Source organism: Panthera pardus, unplaced genomic scaffold (assembly GCF_024362965.1).
Source record: "Panthera pardus isolate Hobbes unplaced genomic scaffold, ASM2436296v1 HiC_scaffold_8, whole genome shotgun sequence".
In the NCBI taxonomy this organism is placed as follows: Eukaryota; Metazoa; Chordata; class Mammalia; order Carnivora; family Felidae; genus Panthera; species Panthera pardus.
In genome coordinates this window covers 81,542,874-81,566,631 of record NW_026527013.1, presented here as the reverse complement: position 1 = coordinate 81,566,631, position 23,758 = coordinate 81,542,874, and the positions used below count along the sequence as shown (strand labels likewise).

The window sequence follows — 23,758 nt, the reverse complement described above, 5'->3', positions numbered from 1 at the left end:
CAGGCTCTGGGTCTTTTCTTTTCTTTTTTTTTTTTTTTATACTACTTGCAATGAACCAATGCCTGCCTGGATTACTGCAAAAACTTCCACAAGCTCCATCAAATAAGCAGATCTCATGAGCCAGTAGATCTGGGAAGTTGGAGCAAAACATGCACACCAGCTTTTATTTTTATGAATTTTTATTTGCAATAATGTAAATTAAGGTTAGTATAATAAGTACGTACCACATGGAATTTAATGTAGGTTAGCTGGGACACAAGTTGAAGTTGAACTTTCAGAGTTTTGAATACTTAGGCCTTTGCTGTTAGAGCTTGCATACACATTGACAATATTTAACTTCCAACCTATTGATCCTACACCTCATGCAGGCTGCCACTAGGGGGTGGTAGTGTGCTGTCATATTTTGATTGTAAAGGCCACCTTAGCGTCCCTGAGTTGGAAAAATGGTGACTTGAAGCTCTCCCACAAGATAAGACTCACAGTCTTTCCTTTAAGTAAATATAAAATAATATATTTTTTAAAGAAACATAAGATGGCTAATTCTTTAGGACATTTTAAACTAATTACGTCTCTATCATGTGTTTTTTATTAAGAAAAATTGACTTTCCCTTTAAGAGATGCATATTTTTCTATTTATAAAGAAGTCTATCATTCATAATCCCATCCCATCACAGTTGATCATTTTCATTTTCTTTGTATCTTTTAATTAAATTATATAAAATGTGTATATATGATTGAATCCATTTTTACCTAACATGTAATTAAAGTAGCTTCCCAACTGCAAAACAGTCTTTGTGATTAGTAATTTAATAGTTAGTTTCAAGGTTTCCTAGTGGGTGAGTGTAGCATAATAAAACAATCCCAAACATTGTCCATCTTTTACTGAACTTATATCAGGTAATTTACATGCATTTCTAAACTTCAGAACTTACTACATAGGTATTATCTTCATTGTACAAATGAAGAAAACTGAGGAGTTAAGCGCCTTTTCCAAAGTCACACAATCAAAACTAAACTGACATTCAAACCTAGAAATTGAGCTCTGACTCCACGGTGCTTTTCAGTATCAAGCTGCCTGCCTGTGGAACACATTATTATTTAAATATTCCACTATTTTTAGAATTTAGATTGCTTTCAGTTTTTTACTCTTAAAAGTAATCATTTAATACATATTCTTGTGCATTAATGTCTTTTTTCCCCCTCCTCTGGATTCTCCTTTTTGCATGGCATTACTGAGATAAAGAAAAAATACTTTTGTGCCTCTTGATATATATCAACTTCTAACCTTTTAAATTGACATCAAACTTTAAATCTGTCTGACATTTTCAGCTTTCCTGACTAAGGGGTGCTTCAGTGTCAAAGCTACTCAGGATTTATTTCTTTTCTGCAGCAAGAGAGTCCTAACTGAAACCATGTCCTCAAAGGTTTTTAATTTTAAGGACTTGGGAGTGAAGAGACAATGCAGGAAACCCTGTGTGTGGCCATGTGCAAGAGATATTTTTCACTATCAGTAGTAGAACCAGTCTGAATTAGTGGAAGTTGCAAGAGGTAGATTTTTGAACCAATACAAACCATAAACATCTAAAAATCAGGCTGTCCAAAGCTGGAACGGGCTGCTGTGGGAGGCTGTGTGCTCCCGTCAGAAGGTGTTTAAGCACAGACTGGTGATCACTGACAGAAGACTCGGGTGGATTCTAACCTTGTAGTCAGGGCTGAGAACTGCTTTCGGAGCCAACAGTTCTTAAAACTCTGACATTTCTCAGAAGTATGCTGGGATCTTGTAAAAACTGCAAATGCTGCCTTGGGTGAGAAGGCTTGGAACCATTAGTTTTAAGGTTGGATCTGCCTTTCAATCAAGTTTCTCAGGTCCTTCTCTTTTAGATATGAAGACCACACCCTGCAAAACCTGTTCTAAGCTCATTCTGCTCTTGGTTGCCACAAGGAGAGCAGGAAAGATTTAAAAAGTGTTTAGGAAGTGAAATCTATTCCAGCAGTGAATTTTTCCTTACTACTAATCCTAATGACCTGTGTGCCCCTGTGTCGTAGCTAACATTCCAGAATTCCAGATGCTTTGCTAAAATAATCCCTCTGTTCCTTTCTTGCTGCATCTGTTTGTTTCTTGGTTCCAACTTTGCTGTTACTACTGGACTAAGAATGGCAAATGGCTACCAAGCCCGGATTACACCACAGGGATGGCAGGGACCAGCTTGGAATAATGAGCAGTCACTAAGGCCAGGGTCACGTTGGGATAGCCCTGCATGTGAACAGCATGAGTGCTCCCACTCTCCATGTCCCTACCTGTGACAGATAGCAATAACTTGCCATGGCCTTGTTTCCCCACCTGGCCAAGACTTGTCATAATGCATCAGATTTAGTATCAGAGACACAATTTACTTGCTGTCCAAATCTGAGGAGTTATTAGAAAGCAGGGAAGCCCCAAAAGGTAACAAAGTGAAGGCAAGGAAATGGTTGAAAAGGATATTGGAAAATCTTTTCAGAGGCTGTTTTTAGAAAGATAATGACTTCTACTTTGTTTCAACATAAGTTCTCAGGGTGCCTGGGTGGCTCAGTCAGTTAAGCATCAGTCTGACTTTCACGTTCATGATCTCACAGTTGGTGGGATTGAACCCTGAGCCTGGCTCAGCATTGCATTGCAGGCAGCCTGGAGCCTGTTTGGGATTCTCAATCCCAGTCTCTCTGCCCCTCCCCTACATGTGTACACTCTCTCTCTCTCTCAAAATAAATAAATATATATTTAAAAAAAATTTTGAGTTCTCAATAGTATTTAAAAACCTCATTATTTATAATATTAATTGAGCTTACTTAAGGTTACATATCCTTTTTTTAAAAAAATATTTATTTATTTTTGAGAGAACACAAGTGGGGGAGGGGCAGAGAGAGAGGGAGACACAGAATCAGAAGCAGGCTCCAGGCTCCATCCTGTCAGCACAGAGCCCGACATGGGGCTCAAACCCACGAATTGTGAGATCATGACCTGAACTGAAGTCGGATGCTCAACCGACCGAGCCACCCAGGTGCTCCAGGGGTTGCAAATTCTTTCCTAAACTGCATATTCAAGAGGTCAATGAGTATTAATCTCATAACTGAAACTATGGTAATAGATTTAATTGTAACTTACCATTAGCATTTATTAAATAGAGTTTATATTATGTGACAGCATAAGAAAAGTCAACCAAATTATAGAGTAAAATTTTATTCTCTAGAGCATTTGAACAATAAATTATTCTTCATAGCTGCCAGTGATTCAGAAGTTCCTAAAGATATTGGGGTGGACAGCATTCTTCTCGAAACTAGAACAAGCAATCCTAAAATTCATATGGAACCACAAAAGGCCCCGAATAGCCAAAGTAATTTTGAAGAAGAAGACCAAAGCAGGAGGCATCACAATCCCAGACTTTAGCCTCTACTACAAAGCTGTCATCATCAAGACAGCATGGTATTGGCATAAAAACAGACACATAGACCAATGGAATAGAATAGAAACCCCAGAACTAGACCCACAAACGTATGGCCAACTCATCTTTGACAAAGCAGGAAAGAACATCCAATGGAAAAAAGACAGTCTCTTTAACAAATGGTGCTGGGAGAACTGGACAGCAACATGCAGAAGGTTGAAACTAGACCACTTTCTCACACCATTCACAAAAATAAACTCAAAATGGATAAAGGACCTGAATGTGAGACAGGAAACCATCAAAACCTTAGAGGAGAAAGCAGGAAAAGACCTCTCTGACCTCAGCCGTAGCAATCTCTTACTCGGCACATCCCCAAAGGCAAGGGAATTAAAAGCAAAAGTGAATTACTGGGACCTTATGAAGATAAAAAGCTTCTGCACAGCAAAGGAAACAACCAACAAAACTAAAAGGCAACCAACGGAATGGGAAAAGATATTTGCAAAAGACACATCGGACAAAGGGCTAGTATCCAAAATCTATAAAGAGCTCATCAAACTCCACACCCGAAAAACAAATAACCCAGTGAAGAAATGGGCAGAAAACATGAATAGACACTTCTCTAAAGAAGACATCCGGATGGCCAACAGGCACATGAAAAGATGTTCAACGTCGCTCCTTATCAGGGAAATACAAATCAAAACCACACTCAGATACCACCTCACGCCAGTCAGAGTGGCCAAAATGAAGAAATCAGGAGACTATAGATGCTGGAGAGGATGTGGAGAAACAGGAACCCTCTTGCACTGTTGGTGGGAATGCAAATTGGTGCAGCCGCTCTGGAAAGCAGTGTGGAGGTTCCTCAGAAAATTAAAAATAGACCTACCCTATGACCCAGCAATAGCACTGCTAGGAATTTATCCAAGGGATACAGGAGTACTGATGCATAGGGGCACCTGTACCCCAATGTTTATAGCGGCACTCTCAACAATAGCCAAATTATGGAAAGAGCCTAAATGTCCATCAACTGATGAATGGATAAAGAAATTGTGGTTTATATACACAATGGAATACTACGTGGCAATGAGAAAAAATGAAATATGGCCTTTTGTAGCAACATGGATGGAACTGGAGAGTGTGATGCTAAGTGAAATAAGCCATACAGAGAAAGACAGATACCATATGGTTTCACTCTTATGTGGATCCTGAGAAACATAACAGAAACCCATGGGGGAGGGGAAGGGAAAAAAAAAAAAAAAGAGGTTAGAGTGGGAGAGAGCCAAAGCATAAGAGACTGTTAAAAACTGAGAACAAACTGAGGGTTGATGGGGGGTGGGAGGGAGGGCAGGGTGGGTGATGGGTATTGAGGAGGGAACCTTTTGGGATGAGCACTGGGTGTTGTATGGAAACCAATTTGACAGTAAATTTCATATATTAGAAAATAAAAAAAAAAAAAAAGATATTGGGGTGGAGGGGTGTTACTTACTAGAGCTTCTATTATTTAGACCCTGAATAAAATGAGTTTGTTGTACTGATCTGAAAAATATCATCTGTGTATTTGAATGAATGGTTTTCTCTCACTGGCTTAGTTTCTTTATTTTTAGGTGGGGATGAAAATATCTACTTTTTTCCTGGGGAGAGAGTGTTGAGTGAATTTGTTTCTATACAGTGTGATATGAAATATGTTAAAGCCAAGGAAATACGCAGCCTATATAATTCTTTCCTGGTATTCCTTTGGGAATCACCATTATTTTTATGAAAATAAGTTTGTTAATACTTGAGATGTGAGGAAGTCTGCTCGAGCTCAAAGTATTATGCGTTGCAAATCCGAAAACAATACACGCTAAACATTTCTGCAAATGTGAGTCCTGAATATTCTTGTTCACTGTAGGTCACTATGCACAGTTCCCTCCCTATCCCAGGCAACTCAGTGAACAATTTGCCTGTCTATACCTAAAAGGCAAGAGTTCTGGTTGTTGCTGGGTTTTTTCCTTGGCAGGAATACTTGGAAATTTTAAACAATTTAAATATCAACTGACTTATGTTCCCTTTACCCTTTCATGGAAATGTCAAGCATTCTTATCTTCAGTACTAATGAACAACCACCAATTGTTTTAATTTCATTATTTTCTCAACTGAAAGAGTGCTTACAGAGCACAGAAATAGCTAGCCTTTCTTTTTATAGATCTCAGTGTGAGCCTGAAACAAGTTTAGATTGAAAGACGAAAGAGAACTCAGATTTTTTTTTTTTGCCCCGAATGTAATTCTCCTGATGAAACTAGCCTTCTTCAGCCCCCCAGTTGAAAAGATAGGACCCAAAGAGAAGATTTCAAAACCCAGGGCTTACAGAGTCCTCAGAAAGTCACTTAAATAATTTGCTTAACTCTCGGTAGCAATGAATTATATTCGCTCTGTCGGAGATCTACTGAGATTCTTAAAATTAGCCAGAGGAAAGTTCTGCCACCTTAAAAGGTAACAAATCCTAGGAGCGATTATTTGGCTTTCTCTTCAGTGCCCAGGCACAGCATCCAGCATACCACAGCACAAAGCGTGGACTGTACTCATTTTGAAATTCAATCTAAATAGTGTGATTTGCTGAACAAACTCTTCCACTGACTTACTACTCCCTCCACAGGAAGAACATTAGAGATTTTGGAAATACTATTTGCCTTTCTAGCAGTACCTTTCTACGTTAGTTCACTGAATGACATACTCTAGATCTGGATAGGTAAATGTGTCTTCCAAAAGGATATTACTGTCTTTCTTGATCCTGAGGGATAGTTCAGGAGAACAAGGTTGAACAAGTGGTCTGTGTTCGTGTATTAGTAAAATATAGTGAGCTAGATGTGACCCTCAGCTCACACAGGTTTGTCTGCAAAGTACATGTGGGGCGTCCGCTGTGCAGCCGTGTGGTCTGGTCCTGCCGAAATGATACTGGGCTACCATCAGGGCCAGAGAGGGCGAGAGTGTGTGCCAGGTCTTTGTTCCATGTAGTGTGCTCTTTGGCTGCAACTTCCAAAGCTTATGACTTTCCGGACACAAGAAAACACAGTAGAGATCTCCTCCATGAACACGTCTCCCTGTCACTTGAGCCTTTTTCTATAAGTTGTGTTACCTTCTTGTTCAGGGATGGCCCGTTCTAGGCAATCAAGGAAAGAGCTAGGCTTGTAGTCATCTTAACATTGCCATCTTACACTCAGTGTGCCTAAAGTTCCTTCCTAATTTAGTTTAATTTTTATCATTTTATTTATGTGGAAAGAGCTTTCCTCAAGCGTATCTTCAGTGTGCTTGAGAGAATTGTGCACTTACCTATTTAATCTGTACTGATTATGGAACTCTCTTTCCTTCACTGCATTATATTCATTTTGATACTTGAGAAGTTGTTCTCTCATTTTAGAGACCTCAGTGGTGAATGCCTCAGGAAAATTATCAGCTTGCTGCAGGTGAAATTGCTGCTGTTGTATTTGCTTGGTGAAACGTTTGGCATCCTGGAGCAGCTGGACCTCTGACTCCTGTGTGCTGGGAGCCATGAAACAGAGATTGAAATAATGAGAAAGGTGTACTTTTAACATCCATAGGAACTCCTGTAGAGATCTAGCAAGGAGAGGAGGGAGCGTGTCCACACAGCTCCTGGTTCCTTCCGTTCCTCAGTACAATTCAATTCAGTGATAAGTTTGTGCCAAGTATTACAGTAGGTACTAGAGGTGAATGGAACTTACAATCTAGGAAGGGGAACAGATGGAATAGGAAGCTGGAGTACCAGCTGACAAGTACTACCACTATCATGTAGATCAAAATGGTGGGAGAGACAGAGAAAGCACTGAGTTGGATGGGAATATGGTATTTTTATTGGGCTTTGAAGAACAATCATGACTTCCCGGACTGGCAGGGGGTGGGGGTGGGGTTGATAATAAGAGAGTGGGTCCTCCTTTTAACTGCCTCAGCAATGCTGGCTCTAATTCTTGAATTCTCCTGACCTGACTATAGGGAAATTTTTTCCTCCTTAATGAACTAAGAAACAATAAAGTTTTCTAATGACACTTTACTAAGAAACTGGGAAGAAAAATTTTCCTATAAAATTATGGACATAAACTCCCTTACAGGTTTCTGATCCTATCTTCAATGTCTGGCTAGAGCCAGATTTAAATGTCACAGTTGAGGGGGATCCCCTATCTAGGTCTTGTTGCTATATAGGAAAAAAGGTTAAATATCTGGCAAGAAGCAGATTTGAATGGACACAGAAACTGGACTTGGTGAAAGCTTCTAAAACTCATTCATCTGTGCTGCAAGCTAGCCCCAGCTGTAGCCTTACCAGCAGACTTGATTCACGTTTCCCAAAAACCCAACTGCCTCACATTAGCTACCTCTCCTGTTTGGAAGCAAGACAGGGCTGGTGCCATTTCCGGTTTTAAAGTCAGCACGCCTCTTTGGTGCACACCCCAGCAAGGACCCTTGCCGGGAGAAATCTTCAGGTTTCTCCTCATTTGCAGAGATGCCCAATGACTTGACAAAGGCTGTCTCAACTGAAGTTGTCTGCTCCACCCATTTCCCCTAGTGTTAATACGTCATTTGCTCAATAACATCCAGTGAGACATTTACTGGGACATACTATGCCCCAGGCACTATGTTAGGTACCAAATACCAACACAGCTATGGTGATAACACATATGATTTCTGTTAACAGAAGTTGGAGTTTTTTCTTACAATTTGGTTTCCTTGCATGTTAATATACTTGGTAAATCCAAAGTGGCCTGATCTTCAACTGTGGAATTGTGAATGGTTGTTGGCTTGTGCCACGGTGCCTGATTTCCCCCAGAAAGAAAGTGGACAAGGTGGTTAGGGTTCCAGCCAGAACACAAATGGTAATTCGCCTACATGGACTTAGACTATGCGCCAGCATAAGAGAACTGAACAACTTTTATAACGTGGTTCCTATGCAAAATTCATTCAGCTTCAGTTCAGCATTTCCAGGCTCTATATGCCCTGTCACAGCCCCAGCAGCAAGAGTGGAGAGTTGGTGTCTTCGTGCTTTTCTCGCCCCCCAGGCGGGAGGAGTGGGAGAGGGTGGTGGGTGTTTGTAATCACAAGAGAGGGAACTAAAGGGTCAAGAGGAGGTAAAATGTGGGTAGCAGAAGGGAAGTAATGGTTTTGCAACACAACCTGGAACTAGGAAGAAATAACCAAGGCCATAGTCTTGGTCCTACATGGCCGTCTGTCACTGGGGCCCGGGCAAGGAGGAAGCTGAATCAGCACCCCACAAGGCTCTCTGGGCTGGGCTCTAGACTAGAGCTATCTGGAGGGTGAGAAGTGTTGCTGTAGGACTCGTATTGGCAAAGAGTCTTGAAGGGATGTTCTAAGAACTGCATGGATTTTTCCCCCCCACTTAAGCAGTGTGAAGTATGTTGAAAAAGATTACCCAGACTTTCCATCTAAATCCTCCAAAAGTTCGTGTATCTTGAGAATTATGTGTCTACACTGCCAGTCGGGGCCAATTGTGGGAAATGACAGGATAAGGGTGAAGAGTTAGCTTGAGGCTGGCACAGAGGAGGAGGAGGAGGAGAAGCCAGAGCTGGGGGGTTGTTAGGAACCTGGATGGAGTGAAAGTGAAGGGTGCATAGAGATGGAGCTCTGCTCTTCTCCTGCTGCTTCACTTTTCCCTCATGCTCCCTTCCTGAAAGTAGTCAAATGACTTTGGGCAGGAAAAGAAGTAGAGCTAATGTTTGCAGATTGGGGGACAGGATGGATGGGGAATGACAAGAGGGAGTTTCTATCCATTGCTGCCTCTCCTTGGCTTTTGATGAAGACCCTATGCCAGGTTATGAGGCAGGAGGTTATGGAGAAAAGGAAGAACGAGGCTGGGGAGTAGTAAGGAGTAGCAGCAGAACAGGATTTCCCTTCTTTCTTCACTCTCCTTCCCTCTTGATTCCCACTGGCTGATAGCAGGTGCTTAGGAAACTTTGTGGAATTGTCCTGTGGAAGCATATTCTTACATGCTGTTGATTGTGACTAAGATTAGGAGAGTAGCCTAGGGTAGAAGGAAGAGGTGAGAAAACTGAAGCCTCAGCAAATGTAGCCTGGGGTTGTGCTAGTGCGTGAAGGGAGGTGGGGAGCACGGAACACTGTAGGAGTGTCCTGTAGTAGATAATGTCAGTGCCCCACCAAATCCCCTTGGCCCACTCTGGGGTCACCTGTAGCTTTGGTGGACAGTTACCGTACATCCCGACAGACCTGTGTGCCTCTGCCTGAGAGCTTTGTCTAGCCATAGCAACTTACTTGGCTTCTCAAAAGGCATGCTAGAAGTGCGGGGGGCTCCTCTCCCTAGGAGTAATCTTTGATCAACGATGGATGGAAATTAGTGGACAAATATCCCAGTTTCTTTACCCTTCAGTGGGAGAGTTCCAAGGTGTGTCCTACACACTCAGAGGGTCCTCAGTGAGACTGAGCACCAGTTGGCCACAGTGTTAACCTGCACATTAACACACCCTGGCCGGATTCCTCTCTTCCCCATCTCACTTCCCCATTCTCCCACGATAATTTCCGGTATCACTTCTCAAACTACTTGAACTCAAATCTTTGCCTCAAGGCCTGCTTTTGGGAGAATAAAAAACAAGATAGATCCCATCACAAAAAAAGAAATATAAATATGATAAAAGATGTCTCCACGTCCACAAATAGCATACCTTATCACGGTATCATGTAGCAAGGTGTACTTCGCTTTTAACTCTGCCATTCTGGTTCCAGGAAGTTTTCCCATAGCATGTAACTAACAAAGAGAACACAAGACCACGATTAGCCATTAGCCATCACACTCCTTATGCTTAAAGCAGAGATAAAATGGATATATGGATATCTTATAAGATCTTTCCAGTCGACATTAGAGAGGAAACACACCAGACAGGATGGTATATTACAAAAATGCTGGGTGTTTGGAGAAAATAATTCTAGTTCTATTCTGCCTCCAGTAAGCTCTACATTCCTGAGCAAGGCTCTTACCTCTCTAGACTATGATTTCTCCATCTGTAAATTGAGGGAAGGAATTGAGTTAAGTTCTTCCAATTCTAAGAAAACATATTTCTAGTTTTAGCAAACAGCCTGAATAGTATAGATGTTAAGTTAAAAACTTACAACAATTTGTAAGTTGAGAGAACTAATAAATTACTTATTTATTAGTAATAGCTGAGCGTCTATTACAAGCAAGTGTTATATTTCAGTTATTTCAAAGATATTTTGTGAAGTAGGGATGAATCGCCATTTTAAACTAAGGTTTGGAAAGTTAAGTGATTTGTGTCAAAGTTACAGAGCTAGTTAAAGGTGGTGTGTCAGGATGTAAACCCAAGTGGTCCAGCTCTAAAAATCCACGACCACTCCCCTATACCACAATCTCTCTGCCTCTACTGTCGAAGAAACATGAGAGTTTGTTTGGTATGTAAAGTGCTATTATTTGTTTCTTTTTCATTTTGGGTAAAAGAACTTTTACTCTCAGAACTAGATGATAAGTAGTAATAGACATCACAGTGCAACACAAAACACTGAAGTTTTACCATAATGCAGTGAGCATTTGTGTTAGGTTTGACTTTACCTGAGCTGCTACTGACACAGTATCAAAAAATGGAGCTAAAGGAAAGATTTGTGTTTATCAATGCCCTGTGGTTCTTACCTCCAAAATATCTCCTGAATCCATCTGTTTCCCTCTCCTTTCTCTGTGACATCCCTGGCTAGTCTAAATGACATCCCACAATAACGAAACCTCCACTGTCCCCCTAGCCTTCCCTGTGTCCACTCAAGGCCCTTGTCTGTCTACTTTCAGGGAGAGCTTTTAAAAAATTAAATGAGGTTTTGCTATGCTGGGTGTTCAGAACTCAAGTGGAATAGAATTCAAGACCCTGGGTGTGACCCCTGAGGTGCTGCGTGACCCTGCTGCTTTCCAGTCTTCTTTTCCAACCTGCTTCTCAAGCTCTTAGTGCTCCAGCCACACTGCCTGCCTTTTATTTCTGTAAATGCACGAGTCTCTTTCCTTCCCCAGAGTCTCTGTGCTGGTCATTCCTCACTTTTCCTTGACTTCACCCCTATTCTTTCTTCATACCTCAGCTTAAATATCAATCTGTAATCAGGCATTCTCTGACTTCTAAATTAAGATAGATACACACACCACTCACCCCAAAAGAATGCTGTACTTAATAACAGATGCCATATTACAATCTGCAGTAATAAAGAAATGTGACTAAAGAAATGTTACTCCCCAACTCATGTATAAGCACCATGAAGAAAGGGTCTGGGCTACTCTGTTCTTCACCGTATCCTCAAGCCAGCAGAACCCCAGACCTGGTGCAGGTACTTGGCAAACATGTGCTGCATGAGTGAATGAGTGTGGCTGATAAAATGTGATGGTCTGAGTCTCCACAGTAAGGTTTCATGGTCTCTCTACCCAAATCAGGGTAGAAAAAACAGTGTTAAATCCACTACGAAACCCTTTTGTGAAAGTGGGATCTTTTGAGAGTCACCTACAAGTTGGTACCAGACCTGGGTTCCAATCCTCACAACCCTCATTTTCTCTATATGGGTAGATATGTAAACAAGATTTTTTTAAGTTTTTATTTAAATTCTAGTTAGTTAACATACAGTGTAATATTAATTTCAGGTGTACAATTTAGTGATTCAACACTTCCATACAACACCCTGTGCTCAACACAAGTGCCCTTCTTAATCCCCATCACCTTTCAAACTTATCCCCCTCTGGTGACCATCAGTTTGTTCTCTGTAGTTGAGAGTCTGTTTCTTGGTTTTCCTATCTCTCTTTTCCCTTTGTTCATTTGCTTTGTTTCTTAAATTCCACATATGAATGAAATCATATGGTATTTGTCTTTCTCTGACTGACTTATTTTGCTTAGCATAATACTTTCTAGCTCCTTCCACATTGGTGCAAATGGTAAGATTTCATTTTTTATGGCTGAGTAACATTCCACGGTATGTACGTGTGTGTATATATACATCATGTCTCCTTTATCCATTCACCAGTTGATGGACATTTAGGCTCTTTGCATAATTTGGCTATTGTCAATAGGGCTGCTGTAAACATCGGGGTGCATGTGTCTCTTTGAATTTGTAATTTTGTATCCTTTAGGTAAATACCTAATAGTGCAATTGCTGGATCCAGGGTGGTTCCATTTTTAACTTTCTGAGGAAGCTCCATCCTGGGTAAACAAGATTTTTAAGCCCTGTGAGAAGGTTCTACTTCTCGCTATATCAAATATCTTAAAATGTATTCATATGCCGCCTTAAATATAATTTACATGTAACTTTTTAAGTGTTGAGTTGCTGTTGGTAGGTTGACCTAATGTTACATTTTATAGATATTTAATTAAACATATTCTGGTTTTTCAGTTTTCTTTCTGTACTTTTGAGCTAATATGTAATTTACTTCAGATCGCAAGCATTTTCATTGGTTCCTAAAAACAGTATAGGACATAGGTACTGTGCCTTCAAGGTCTAATATGTTAAAAAAAAAAAAAAAAACAACTTCGCATCAGGACACTCTTAAAAGAGAAAAATTACTGGGAAAAAAGTTATGAAAAGGTTAAGTGTGTGAATGTGTGTTTGCATGTGTATGTGTGTGATATGAAGACCATGTGGGGACCAGTCTTGTAATTAGTCAACTAGGTAAGCCATTGGTAATTATGGACTCCTTTGTTTAGAAACAAATAGAGTATTTGTAGTTTTGTTTTCAAGCTGAAAAGATTTTTTGTCTCACCCATGGTCCTGCATGATGGAAGCAGAAGTAAATATGACATGGGTCCTGTCCTAAAGTAGCTCACAGTTTGAGAAGATAGACACAAAAGAAACCATATAACACTTACACTATGCTCAGTAGTTTTTTTTTTTTTTTTTTTTTTTTTTTAATTTTTTTTTTCAACGTTTTTTATTTATTTTTGGGACAGAGAGAGACACAGCATGAGCGGGGGAGGGGCAGAGAGAGAGGGAGACACAGAATCGGAAACAGGCTCCAGGCTCCGAGCCATCAGCCCAGAGCCTGACGCGGGGCTCGAACTCACGGACTCACGGACCGCAAGATCGTGACCTGGCTGAAGTCGGACGCTTAACCGACTGCGCCACCCAGGCGCCCCTCAGTAGTTTTATTGTTAGTAAATAACTGCATTTGGTATTTTGCGATCATTTCCTTGACATTGTAAGTTAAAGCAAATAAGTAAAATTACAAATTACAGACCACTTCCAGGGGATGGAACTTCCAGAATGGTCACTTGAAGAGCTTGATGAATCTTCTACCTCAAAGAAACATTAATTAAACCCACCAGAATTATCTAACACAGCCATTTAAAGTCCCTGGAAACTGACCTAAGGGCATGCAAAAACTTTAGATGTATGTATTTAATAAAATCTGAAACTCAGTAAGAACGGTGGGAGACTGTGGCACGTGAACCATGAACTGCCTCCATTGCCCTGAGGTCCATGTTGTGGAAGAACTATTCCAGGCAGGCTTGGCAGCCAGTAAAGAGCCCATCTCCCCCACCTTGCTATTGTTAAAGACCTATTCAGGTGGGTGGGGCAAAGTTAAAAATAGAAAGGCAAGAATATCTACATCAGAGACATCAGAGACTGCACACTTCGGGGGAGATACACTTCACAGAATTAGTCCAGCCAAGTCACTAAACAAATAAACAAATGAACAATGCTAACAAAAACGTAACAGCAACAACAAGAAGCCTGGGAAGATTCAGAAACCAGAGTTGTTACAATATATTATCTAAAATGTCCAATTATCAACAAAAAATTATGAGCCCTTCAAAGAAATAGGGGGAAAAACGGCAAAAACTCTTTTGGTGGGTAGCAGGTGTTGGACTTAACCAAGACTTCAAAGCAGCTATTATAAATATGTCCCAACAATGAAAGGAAACCACATTTAAAGAATGAAAGGAGACTGTAATGATAGTTCATCAAATAGCGAATATCAATAAGGTAGAAGAATAAGAACTAATATGTTAAATGATGTTCTTTGGTCAGTAAGAATGTATGGTTTTTGTCTTTTTATGTTTGCTTATCTGTATCTTCTAATTTTCTCCAACACATATGTATTGCTTTTAATAATAAGAGGTTATTAAAACATGCTTGAAAACTATTGCTGTAAACAATAGAGATTCAGAGCAAAATTTCAAACTAAAGTGTGCCGTGATCAGATCCAACTGGCATATACAGACAGATTCTAGGTCAAAGGTAGTGAAAACTCAGCTGTGTTTTCCCTAAGTTAAGTCTCTTCTAAAATACCAGTTAATGGAAGCCTGGTGGTATGTGGCCAGGGGTGCGTGTTGGTGGGTTTTATGGCCACAGAAAAAGCAGGACGGCTAGAGAGGTTTCCTTTCCTACTTGTTTCCAACACTCCAGAAGCCATACTGCCTTTGATACCTACAAATCTGTCAAGAAAGCTGGCAGGGCAAAACATGATATGTTTTTATAGTTTCTATATAAATTGGAAAAAGTTAAGTCATAGACATTTAGAAAGAGGATTGATAAGCTATCTTTTATTTGGTCTACTCTCCTAAAAACAAATCTGTCTTAAAAAGAAAAAGACCAAACTGTAAAGAGTGGATTTTAGCCTCCTTAAAAATAAAATTCATAATCTAGATGTAATACTCATCAAACAGTGACTTTCTGTGAAATTGTAAGCTGTCTCCTTAAGCAGGTCTATCTCTGGTTGGAAACTTGAGACTTAATTCTAATAGATGAAATGTTTCACTTATAAACATGGAAAAAATAGTTGCATTTTCACACTGCATGATACAAATGGGCACAGAAAACAAGTTTGTCATATTTTAAAAATGCAGGATCTAAGAAATAGTGCATAAGACCCAATTCAAATTGTCAAAGAGTATACATAAGGAAAGGTTAGATAGTATGTCATTAAGTTCATAAATATGATTGCACAATAGGTACTTGTGTTACTGAATTGCCTTGTTGGTAATTGAGACTGGAAGGAAACATTTACTCTAGAGCTGAAAGTTTAACAAGAGTTCATGATTCATGGATAGCATGTAATGATATGGAAAAAATTTCAAAAATGGAAATTCTAAGACATTCCAAGGAAAGTAAGAACTTTCACCAAGTGAACTGATCTGGAAGGGGGTCAGCATGAGGAAACAATTAGGTGTTTGTGTGGGCGTCTACAGGGCAACCACAGTGACCATGGTTTTTAACCTACTATATTCTTGTTGCCTCTTTGACATTACCTATTTATTGGTTTGATCTTATCCTCTTGAATAGTTGGCTTTGTCAGGGTAGCATAAACTTGAAAGCATAAATATCCTTAGGATCCTTATCTGCCACTCACCTGCTCCCTTTCTCTACTAGAAATAAACAATCTAGCCATTTGAAGCAGTTTCCAAATGCAGTTGAGCTCTCAACAATGCTTCCTTACTCCTTTTGTTTGACTTTCCGCCTTGGTTGTTATATCAAGCGTCAGCTTTCCCTTATAGGTAACTCATTCACCAAACAAAATTAGGCCACCTGAACTCATCTACATCAAAAGATCTATTTATTTATAGCCGCAGCCACCCTTAACTTCTTCCCCCAAATTTCAAAAATGAAGTCTTCTTTTCCTCTTGGTTAAGGCAAGCCTATCCATCTGTGTTTTCAAATATATACTCTCCTATTTCTTCCTAGGCATTAAAGCAACAGTTATACCTCCCTCTCCTTTATAATCTCTATTTCTCCCACTTAACTGGCTCAGCGTAGTATTCTAGTCAAGTACATCACAAGTGGACTTTGATTTGAATTCCAGCTCTACCACTTTTTTTAAATTCCAGTATAATTAAATTCCAGTATAAGTTCTATTATATTCAGGTGTACAATATGGCGACTCAGCAATCCTAAATATTACTCAGTGCTCATCATTAGTGTTCTTATTCTGTCATTTATTTCCCCCATTCCCCTGGTTCCCTCTGGTAACTATCAGTTCTCTTATTTGAGTCTGTGTTTTTGTTTGTCTCTTTTTTTCTGTCTTTGTTTTGTTCAGCTCTATTACTTTTTGACCTTGTAACTTGGAGTAATATTTAATCAAGCTGTGCTTCAGTTTTTATAGTTTGTAAAAGACAAGAAGACAGAAGTAGTCCCCATTTCATAAGTCCATAGTGACAACTACATTAATAATTACATATGAGGTATTTGGTGTAGTATCTAGGACCAAGGGCTTAATCAATGGCAGTAATTTTATTATTATCATTATTGACATTATCCTCAACCTATGAATGTCTTTCTCATTTAAAAAACAAACAACACAGGGGTGCCAGGGTAGTTCAGTCAGTTGAGCCTCAAACTCTTGATTTCGGCTCAGATCATGAATCCCAGGGTTCTGGGATCGAGCTTCACATAGGGCTCTGGACCGAGCATGGAACCTGCTTAAGATTCTCTCTTTGTCTCTCTCTCTCCCCTTCCCTCTCCCCATCTGCCTCTCTCCCCGCTCTCTCTGTCTCTAAAAAAAACCCAAAAAACCACAAAACACACACACACACACAAAACCCCTAACAACACAAAATCTACGCTGGATGCTGTGCTCCTTTCTCTCTCTCTCTCTTTCACTCTCACTTCAGCTTTCTTCAGGAGAGGAGTCTCTGTTCTGTGTCTCCACCCCCTTACCTTCCGGGCACTCAGGGAGTTGTAGTCACCGGCTTGCCAGCACTTAACCAAACTAATAAATGGATGGATGACTAATTTCTCTGGCAGATTTTGATATTTTTCTCTTAACCACTGTTTTCCAGTAATTTGTTTATGATATATCTTGATGTGGTTTTGTTTGGCCTGAGATTTGTTCACAATTTTGGATCTGTGAGCTTATAGTTTTCATGAAATTTAGAAAAATTTTAGATGTTGGTTTTTCAAATATTTTTTCTGTCCCCCTCTCCTTCCTTCTGTGATTAAATATTCATATATTTGGCCACTTGATGTCCACAGATCACTGATGTTCTCTTTTTTATCTTATACTCCTTTTTCTTTGTTTCATTTTGAATAGTGTCGATTGTTACCGAAACCTACCAATCTTTTTTTCTTTAGTGTCCAATCTGCTATTAATCCCATCCAGTGAATTTTTCATCTCAGATACTATGTGTTTCATCTTTAGAAGTTTAATTCAAGTCTTTTTATAACTTTCTCTTCTCGCATTATGTTTATGCTTCCTTCCACCTTTTCCCCAGTATTAAAATATGTATAATATCTGTTCTGATGGCCTTGTCAATTAATTCTATTTCCGTGTCTACTCCATTGTTTGATTTTTCCTGTCATTATAGGTCATATTTTCCTGCTTCTTTGCGTGCCGGACATTGTGAATTTTACGCTTTTGGGAAATGGATTTTTTTTATATTCCTTTAAATATTTTTGGGCATTGTGAGTCACAGTTGAGTTACTTGGAAACAGTTTGATCCTTTCAAGGCTTACTTGTAATCTTTGTTAAGGAAGTTCAGAATGATCTTTTGTTTAAGGCTAATTTGGCCCCACTACCGAATCAGTGCCCATATGTCAGGAGGTCTTTCTGTCCTGATTTGGCTCTATGTGAGTTCCAGGTATGGTTCAACACCTCTTCTCTGGGAGTTCTTTCTCCAGCCTCAGCAGTATCCTTACAAGCACGCACTGACCAATATTCCTCTGCAGTTCTCTGGAGCTTCCTCTCTGTGAAACTCTGCCCTCTCCTCACCTATGTATTTTAGCCAACTTGGCCTCCATGAATCCCAAACTCTGTCTCCACAAATCAGCAAGATCACTTAGTTCTGCTTGGGGTCCCCCTCCCTAAGCTATCATTACTTGGAAACACTGAGTAGTGAGATGGGGCGATGATAGTTCTTAATTTATTTACCTACCCCCTCCCCTCAGAGATTACTGTCCTGTGCTATTTGTTGTCCAAAGTCTGAAAACCATCATTTCATCTAATTTGATTTGATCTTAGTTGTTTAAGGTAGGAGGGTATATCTGGTTCCTGTTACTCCATCTTAGTTGGAAATGGAGCCCCAATGACCTCTTAATTATTATATTCAAATGATATTCCTCTGTCCTTAGATTACTTGATGATTTTATGCCATTTATTACTATTGACTTATCATTCCTGGAACTCTCTCCTCTTCCAGTTACTGTACTATATCATCTCATGGTTCTCTCTCTTACTCTTCTGTTTTCTTCTCCAGTCCTCCCTTTCAAAGTTGGTGTCCTCCGGGATTTGGTCCTTATCCTTTTCCTCTTTTTAAATTACTTACTTTCCCCAGGGCCTCTTATTTATTCCCATAGTGTGAACTACCGCCTACATGCTGATGGTCCCCAAACAGGGGAGTCTACAGGCTGTTACTGGTCTAGTTAGAACTTGATTTGTTCAAGGGCCTTGTTAAGACAATGGGAGTTATGGTGAAAGAATAATAAATGTCTTCTTTGTCTAACACCTGGAATACATGAAATTGTTTCCTTAACACAATATCGACATTCAGGTATTGTGACCATTTTTTTTTTAGAGAGAAATGTATTATCATGTGGCATTTTATCTATAGATTTTGTTGAACCAGATATTGTCAGTTTTATAGAATAAACAGAATCTGTAACTCTTTGCTGAGCATGTGGCAATAGATAACCACTTCCTCTGACTTCAAGTCTTTTCTCCCTTGAATATGTCCTCCATGCTGCCAGCAAAACACAATTTAAAAACACAGTTTTCACCTTGCTTTAAACCCTTCAAAGGATCCCATCACCTTCAGGATTAACTCTAGGTCCATTAACATGCTGTTCAAGGGCTTTCATTATCTGGCAGTTGCCACCCTCTCCAAACCTATCTCCTCCCTTTCTAAATCTCCTGTGACCATTTCAGTTCTGGGTTATCTCCTGTGAATGGCAGAATGATGTCTTTCCCCTTCGCCCCCAAAGATGTGCACATCCTGATCACTGGGACATCTCTAGAGATATTTTACCTTACAGGGCAAAAGGGATCTTGCAGATGTGATTAAGAGTGTGGACCCTGAGATACGGAGGTTATTATGGATTATCTGGCCAGGCCGCAGCTACTCACAGGAGTCCTTAAAAGTCCTTAAAACCAGAGGAACTTTCCTGGCTGGTTTAGGGAGATGAAATGGAATGAGGAGGAAAGTTTGGAAGTGTGAGAAGGACTTGACCTGCCAGAGGAAGGGGGTCATAGGACAAGGACTCTGTGTAGCCTCAAGAAACTAGAAAAGGAAAAGAACCAGAAATTCTAGGAGAGACTCCCAAAAAGAATGTGGTCCCACCTAAACTTTGATTTTAGTCCACTGAGGTCTGTGTTGGACTTCGACCTACAGAATTAGAAGATAATAAATGTGTGTTGTTTAGGCCACTGCGTTTGTGGTTAAGAGAGCAGTAGAAAAAGAATACAGTTCCCAACCATACCACGCCTTGCATGTTATATTCCCTTATCTTCAGTTTCTTCTCTCTCTTGTCCACTTGGAGAGCTCTTACTCTACCTTTGAAACATCTCAGTGGTCACCACCAGAGACACTGCCAGGCAGAATTCTTTTTCTGTCTTTTTAGATGCATTTGCTATTGTACTCATTATACACTATTAACGAAATAATGATTAAACATGTTTCTTCCCACCAGGCTGTGTACTCTTTGATGATGGAATCCCTACCCCTTTATTCATCTTCGAGCCCTAGCACATGGCTTGGTATCTTGTAAGTGCTCGATAGTGTTCACTAAACTGTTGTTGATTTCACCTTACCTTAAAACAAATGATGCAGTTGGAAGAACTCTTGTTCATTCGCTTCCTTCCATTCCAACCTCCCCATTAGAGAAGGTGGGCATAAAAGAGGAACAGAGCAAGGTAACTTGGCCTGAACATAGACTCGAAAGAGCAGAGAATGTGCTGTACAAAACCAGCTGCCTCACCCACAGCTTCTCTCCTCCCTTCTGCGTGGCTGGCAGGGCGCACAGGATGAGCAAAGAGGCCAGGGACTGTTCTCCCACAGCTGTCTTGTTCCTCCTCTGGTGGCCCATCATAGGAATGCGAGGGGGAGGCTACAAGTGGCAAACAGGGCCTCCCAAGAGTTAAGGCATTAAGTGCAGTGGACACTGTGGATGAGTACTGCAACTGCTTAGCTATATGTAAGACTTCAAAGTTAAGTTATAATAGTTTTAAGATAACATGTGCAGCCAAATAAATAAAAAGCAGGCCTAAACACATACATGCTAAAGGGTGGCATTCCTTTAAAACACTCACATTTGTCCCCCTGAAACTACGATTACAGTTTTCCCTTGTTTAAAAATTTTCCCCTTCTCTTCCAAAGATCATGAGGAGAAATGATAGCAGGTTGGAGTGGCTGTGAGCCTGGGAGGCAGGAAATGAGCCAGATTAAAACCCAGATGCCTCTTCAAGAGCTTCAAAGGGTGAACTAATGATTGAGAGCAAAGAACCTAACTGGGCCAGAGACATGAGAGGCAGAACATAACTGGAGTCAAGAAAAAGAGCCAGGTTAAAACCAGTGAATGATGAACATCACAAAATAGGAACCAGAGGAGTAGGCATTGGGGGCAGGGGTGGCATGAACCCCAGAAAGGATTGTGTTGCTGGCCGATTCTGACCAATCAGCTTTCAGTCTTACACATCCAGAGGTCCCACCTCTAGTGCACCTTTATAGATCTTGAGTTGGTTTAGGCAGTGAGAATCCCGAAACAAAGCTGGGGCCCTCAAAGGCCAGGGTATTTCTCACACAAAATTTGTGAATGTATGAAGGTCATGTCCACAGCTGGTCAATTGTTCATCTCACTGTGTAGTTCACAGACCAGAGCCGCTGCTCAGACCCTGCTGTAAGGGTCTGTCATTGCGAATGTGGGTTGGATCCCAGGCCTGGCTGCTCTCTCTGCTGCTGGGTAGGTGTGGTCACCCACCTTTCAGACCTTCTCTGGTCTGCTGACAGCACCACCCCGTCAGCTGGCTGCAGGCCAGGGATCCCCAGCTCTGGACCATAAGGTTACAGGTAAGGGACATAACCTCTCCCCACAACAAAGAAACTTGGGACTTCTGGTGCCCGCCTTCCTGTTTTGAAGATACTTCTGCCCCACAGTGCTCTTGCCAGTATTCATAAGTAACAATTTATTTAGTGTAGACGCATCCAGGAAGCCACCGGCACCAGCAGCACCCTCCACTTCCCCTTCTAGCGGGCAGATTGTGATGGACAATAAAGCCTTTCACTGTTGATTGCAGAAGTGTTCTTTAAAAAAGAACAAAAACCCAAAGTTGCAGCTTGAATTTCCCCATTGATACCATAAGATGGAAACTTGGGAGCAGAATATGGGGTTGTTTGAGTTCCACTCTTGTTTTTTTCCTTTTTTTTTTTTTTTTTCCCAACAAGAACATTTTTTACTTGAAGCATACTTCAGAACACATGGTGCTAAAAGATACATATAAAACATTTCATCCAAGAAAAACAGAATACACATTCTCCTCAAGTATGCACAGAAGAATCCCCTGGTTAAATCACATAAAAAGAAATATAACAAGTATTACAAATTTGAGAAAACTGAAATCATACCAGGTATATTTTCCAACCACAATGGTACAAAACTAAAGATTAGCAATAAAACAAAGCTGGAAAATCTACAATGTAAATATTAAACAACACACTACTACACCAGCAATGGGCCAAATAAGAAATCAAAGAGCAAATCAAAATATGTCTCAAAACAAAAGAAAAACACAATATTCCAAAATCTATGGGATGCAGCAAAAGCATAGTGTTAGAGTGAAATTTATGCTATAAATGCTTGTATTAAGAAAAAAAGTTCAAATAAACAACTTAATATTATACCACCAGGAACTAAAAAAAGAAAAAACTTCGCTAAAATTTAGTAGAGGAAGGAAATAACAAAGACCTATCAGAAATAATGAAATAGAGACCAGAATAAATAATAACATAACATTGAAAGCAATGACCAGTTTTTCCAAAAAAATAAACAAAATTGCCAATGCTTTAACTACATAAACCAGGAAAGAAAGAAGACTCAAAAGCCAAAGTGAGAAATGGAAGAAAAAACAGATACCACAGAAATACATAGTGTGATAATAGATCACTGTAAACAATTATATACTAAGAAATCAAATAACTTAGAAAAAAAAAACCCAGATAATTCCAAAAACACACAGGTTACCAAGATTGAATCATAAGTCTTGAATCCAACAAGTAGGAAAGCTTCTTAGACCAGTAACAAGAGTGAAAGTTCAATTAGGAATCAAAAATCTTCCAGCACATAAAAGCCCAAGACCACATGGTTTTATTGGTGACTTCTATCAAACATTAAAAAAAATAATGATAATCAAATTCTTACAAATAATGGAAAAGAGGGAACACATTAAAAATCATTCAATGAGGCCAGTATTACCCTGATACCAAAACAGGATAAAAACAATACAAGAACAAAAAAGTCTAGTTCATCTGATATAAGTGTTGCTGGTCCTGCTTTCTTTGGACATCCATTTGCATTATAAATATTTCTCCATCCCCTTGCTTTCAGTCTGCAGGTGTCTTTAGGTCTCAAATGAGTCTCTCGTAGGTGAGTTCTGCTCTTGTTGATTCACTGGTAGGGGGCTTTAAATCATAGCAGGATATTTAGACAAACCATTTAATGTTTATTAAATTTACCCCAAGTATTTTATTCTTTTTGGTTCTGTTGTAAATGGAATTGTTTTGCAATATAATTTTAAATTGTTTGTTTCTAGTGTGCAGAAGCAATTCAATTTTGTCCACTAAAATTATTAACCATGAAAATAGGGGCCAATCCTCGATACTCTGGTGTCAGCCTTTTTATGTGTTGTATAAATGTTTAAGTTAGGGCAGAATATCTTTGATCCCCTTGTTTACTTGATGTATCCTGAGCATCTAGAATAAACTGACACTGAAGTGCACAAAAATATTTAATAAGTGAGGCCATTATATCTCACACATTCCTCAATTAGAGTACATATCTTGCCAGCGTTGAAGTCTTGCTCATATGTCTGTCCACCAGATGAAAAGCTCTCTGAAGGCAGGGATCATTCTAGTGCCCCAAGAACCTTGTATAGTACATGTCTGAAGAACCTGTCAGTATCTAGCAGAGTGGGGGTGTGACCTGAAGGGTTGAACATACCACAAAAGGAAATTTCAGTATATAACTTCCCCTCTCCACATACATGTGTGAATTGGGCTAAAATGATCATCAAGGGCATCACCACAAGAATATAAAGAAGTAAGTCTAGAAGGAATACCAGCAGCCCGAAGGGTGTTTGTGTGTGTGTGTGTGTGCGTGCGTCTGTGCATGTGTGCACATGTGTGTAAAGGTAAGATGACATAAACCTGATATTGACT

At 39.9% G+C, this 23,758-nt stretch overlaps 1 protein-coding gene across 3 annotated transcripts in view; it reads right to left on the bottom strand.

Moving 5' to 3' along the window:
• The window catches only part of CCDC146 (coiled-coil domain containing 146), a 116,953-nt gene that overhangs the window by 31,852 nt on the left and 61,343 nt on the right, over positions 1 to 23,758 (bottom strand). For all 3 annotated transcript variants that reach the window (XM_053897167.1, XM_019451265.2, XM_019451266.2), the window contains exons 3-4: positions 10,094 to 10,176; positions 6,723 to 6,932 (exon numbers count right to left, since the gene is read on the bottom strand). In XM_053897167.1, the coding sequence (XP_053753142.1) occupies positions 6,723 to 6,932; positions 10,094 to 10,176 (293 nt within the window). The remainder of the gene's footprint in view (positions 1 to 6,722; positions 6,933 to 10,093; positions 10,177 to 23,758) is intronic.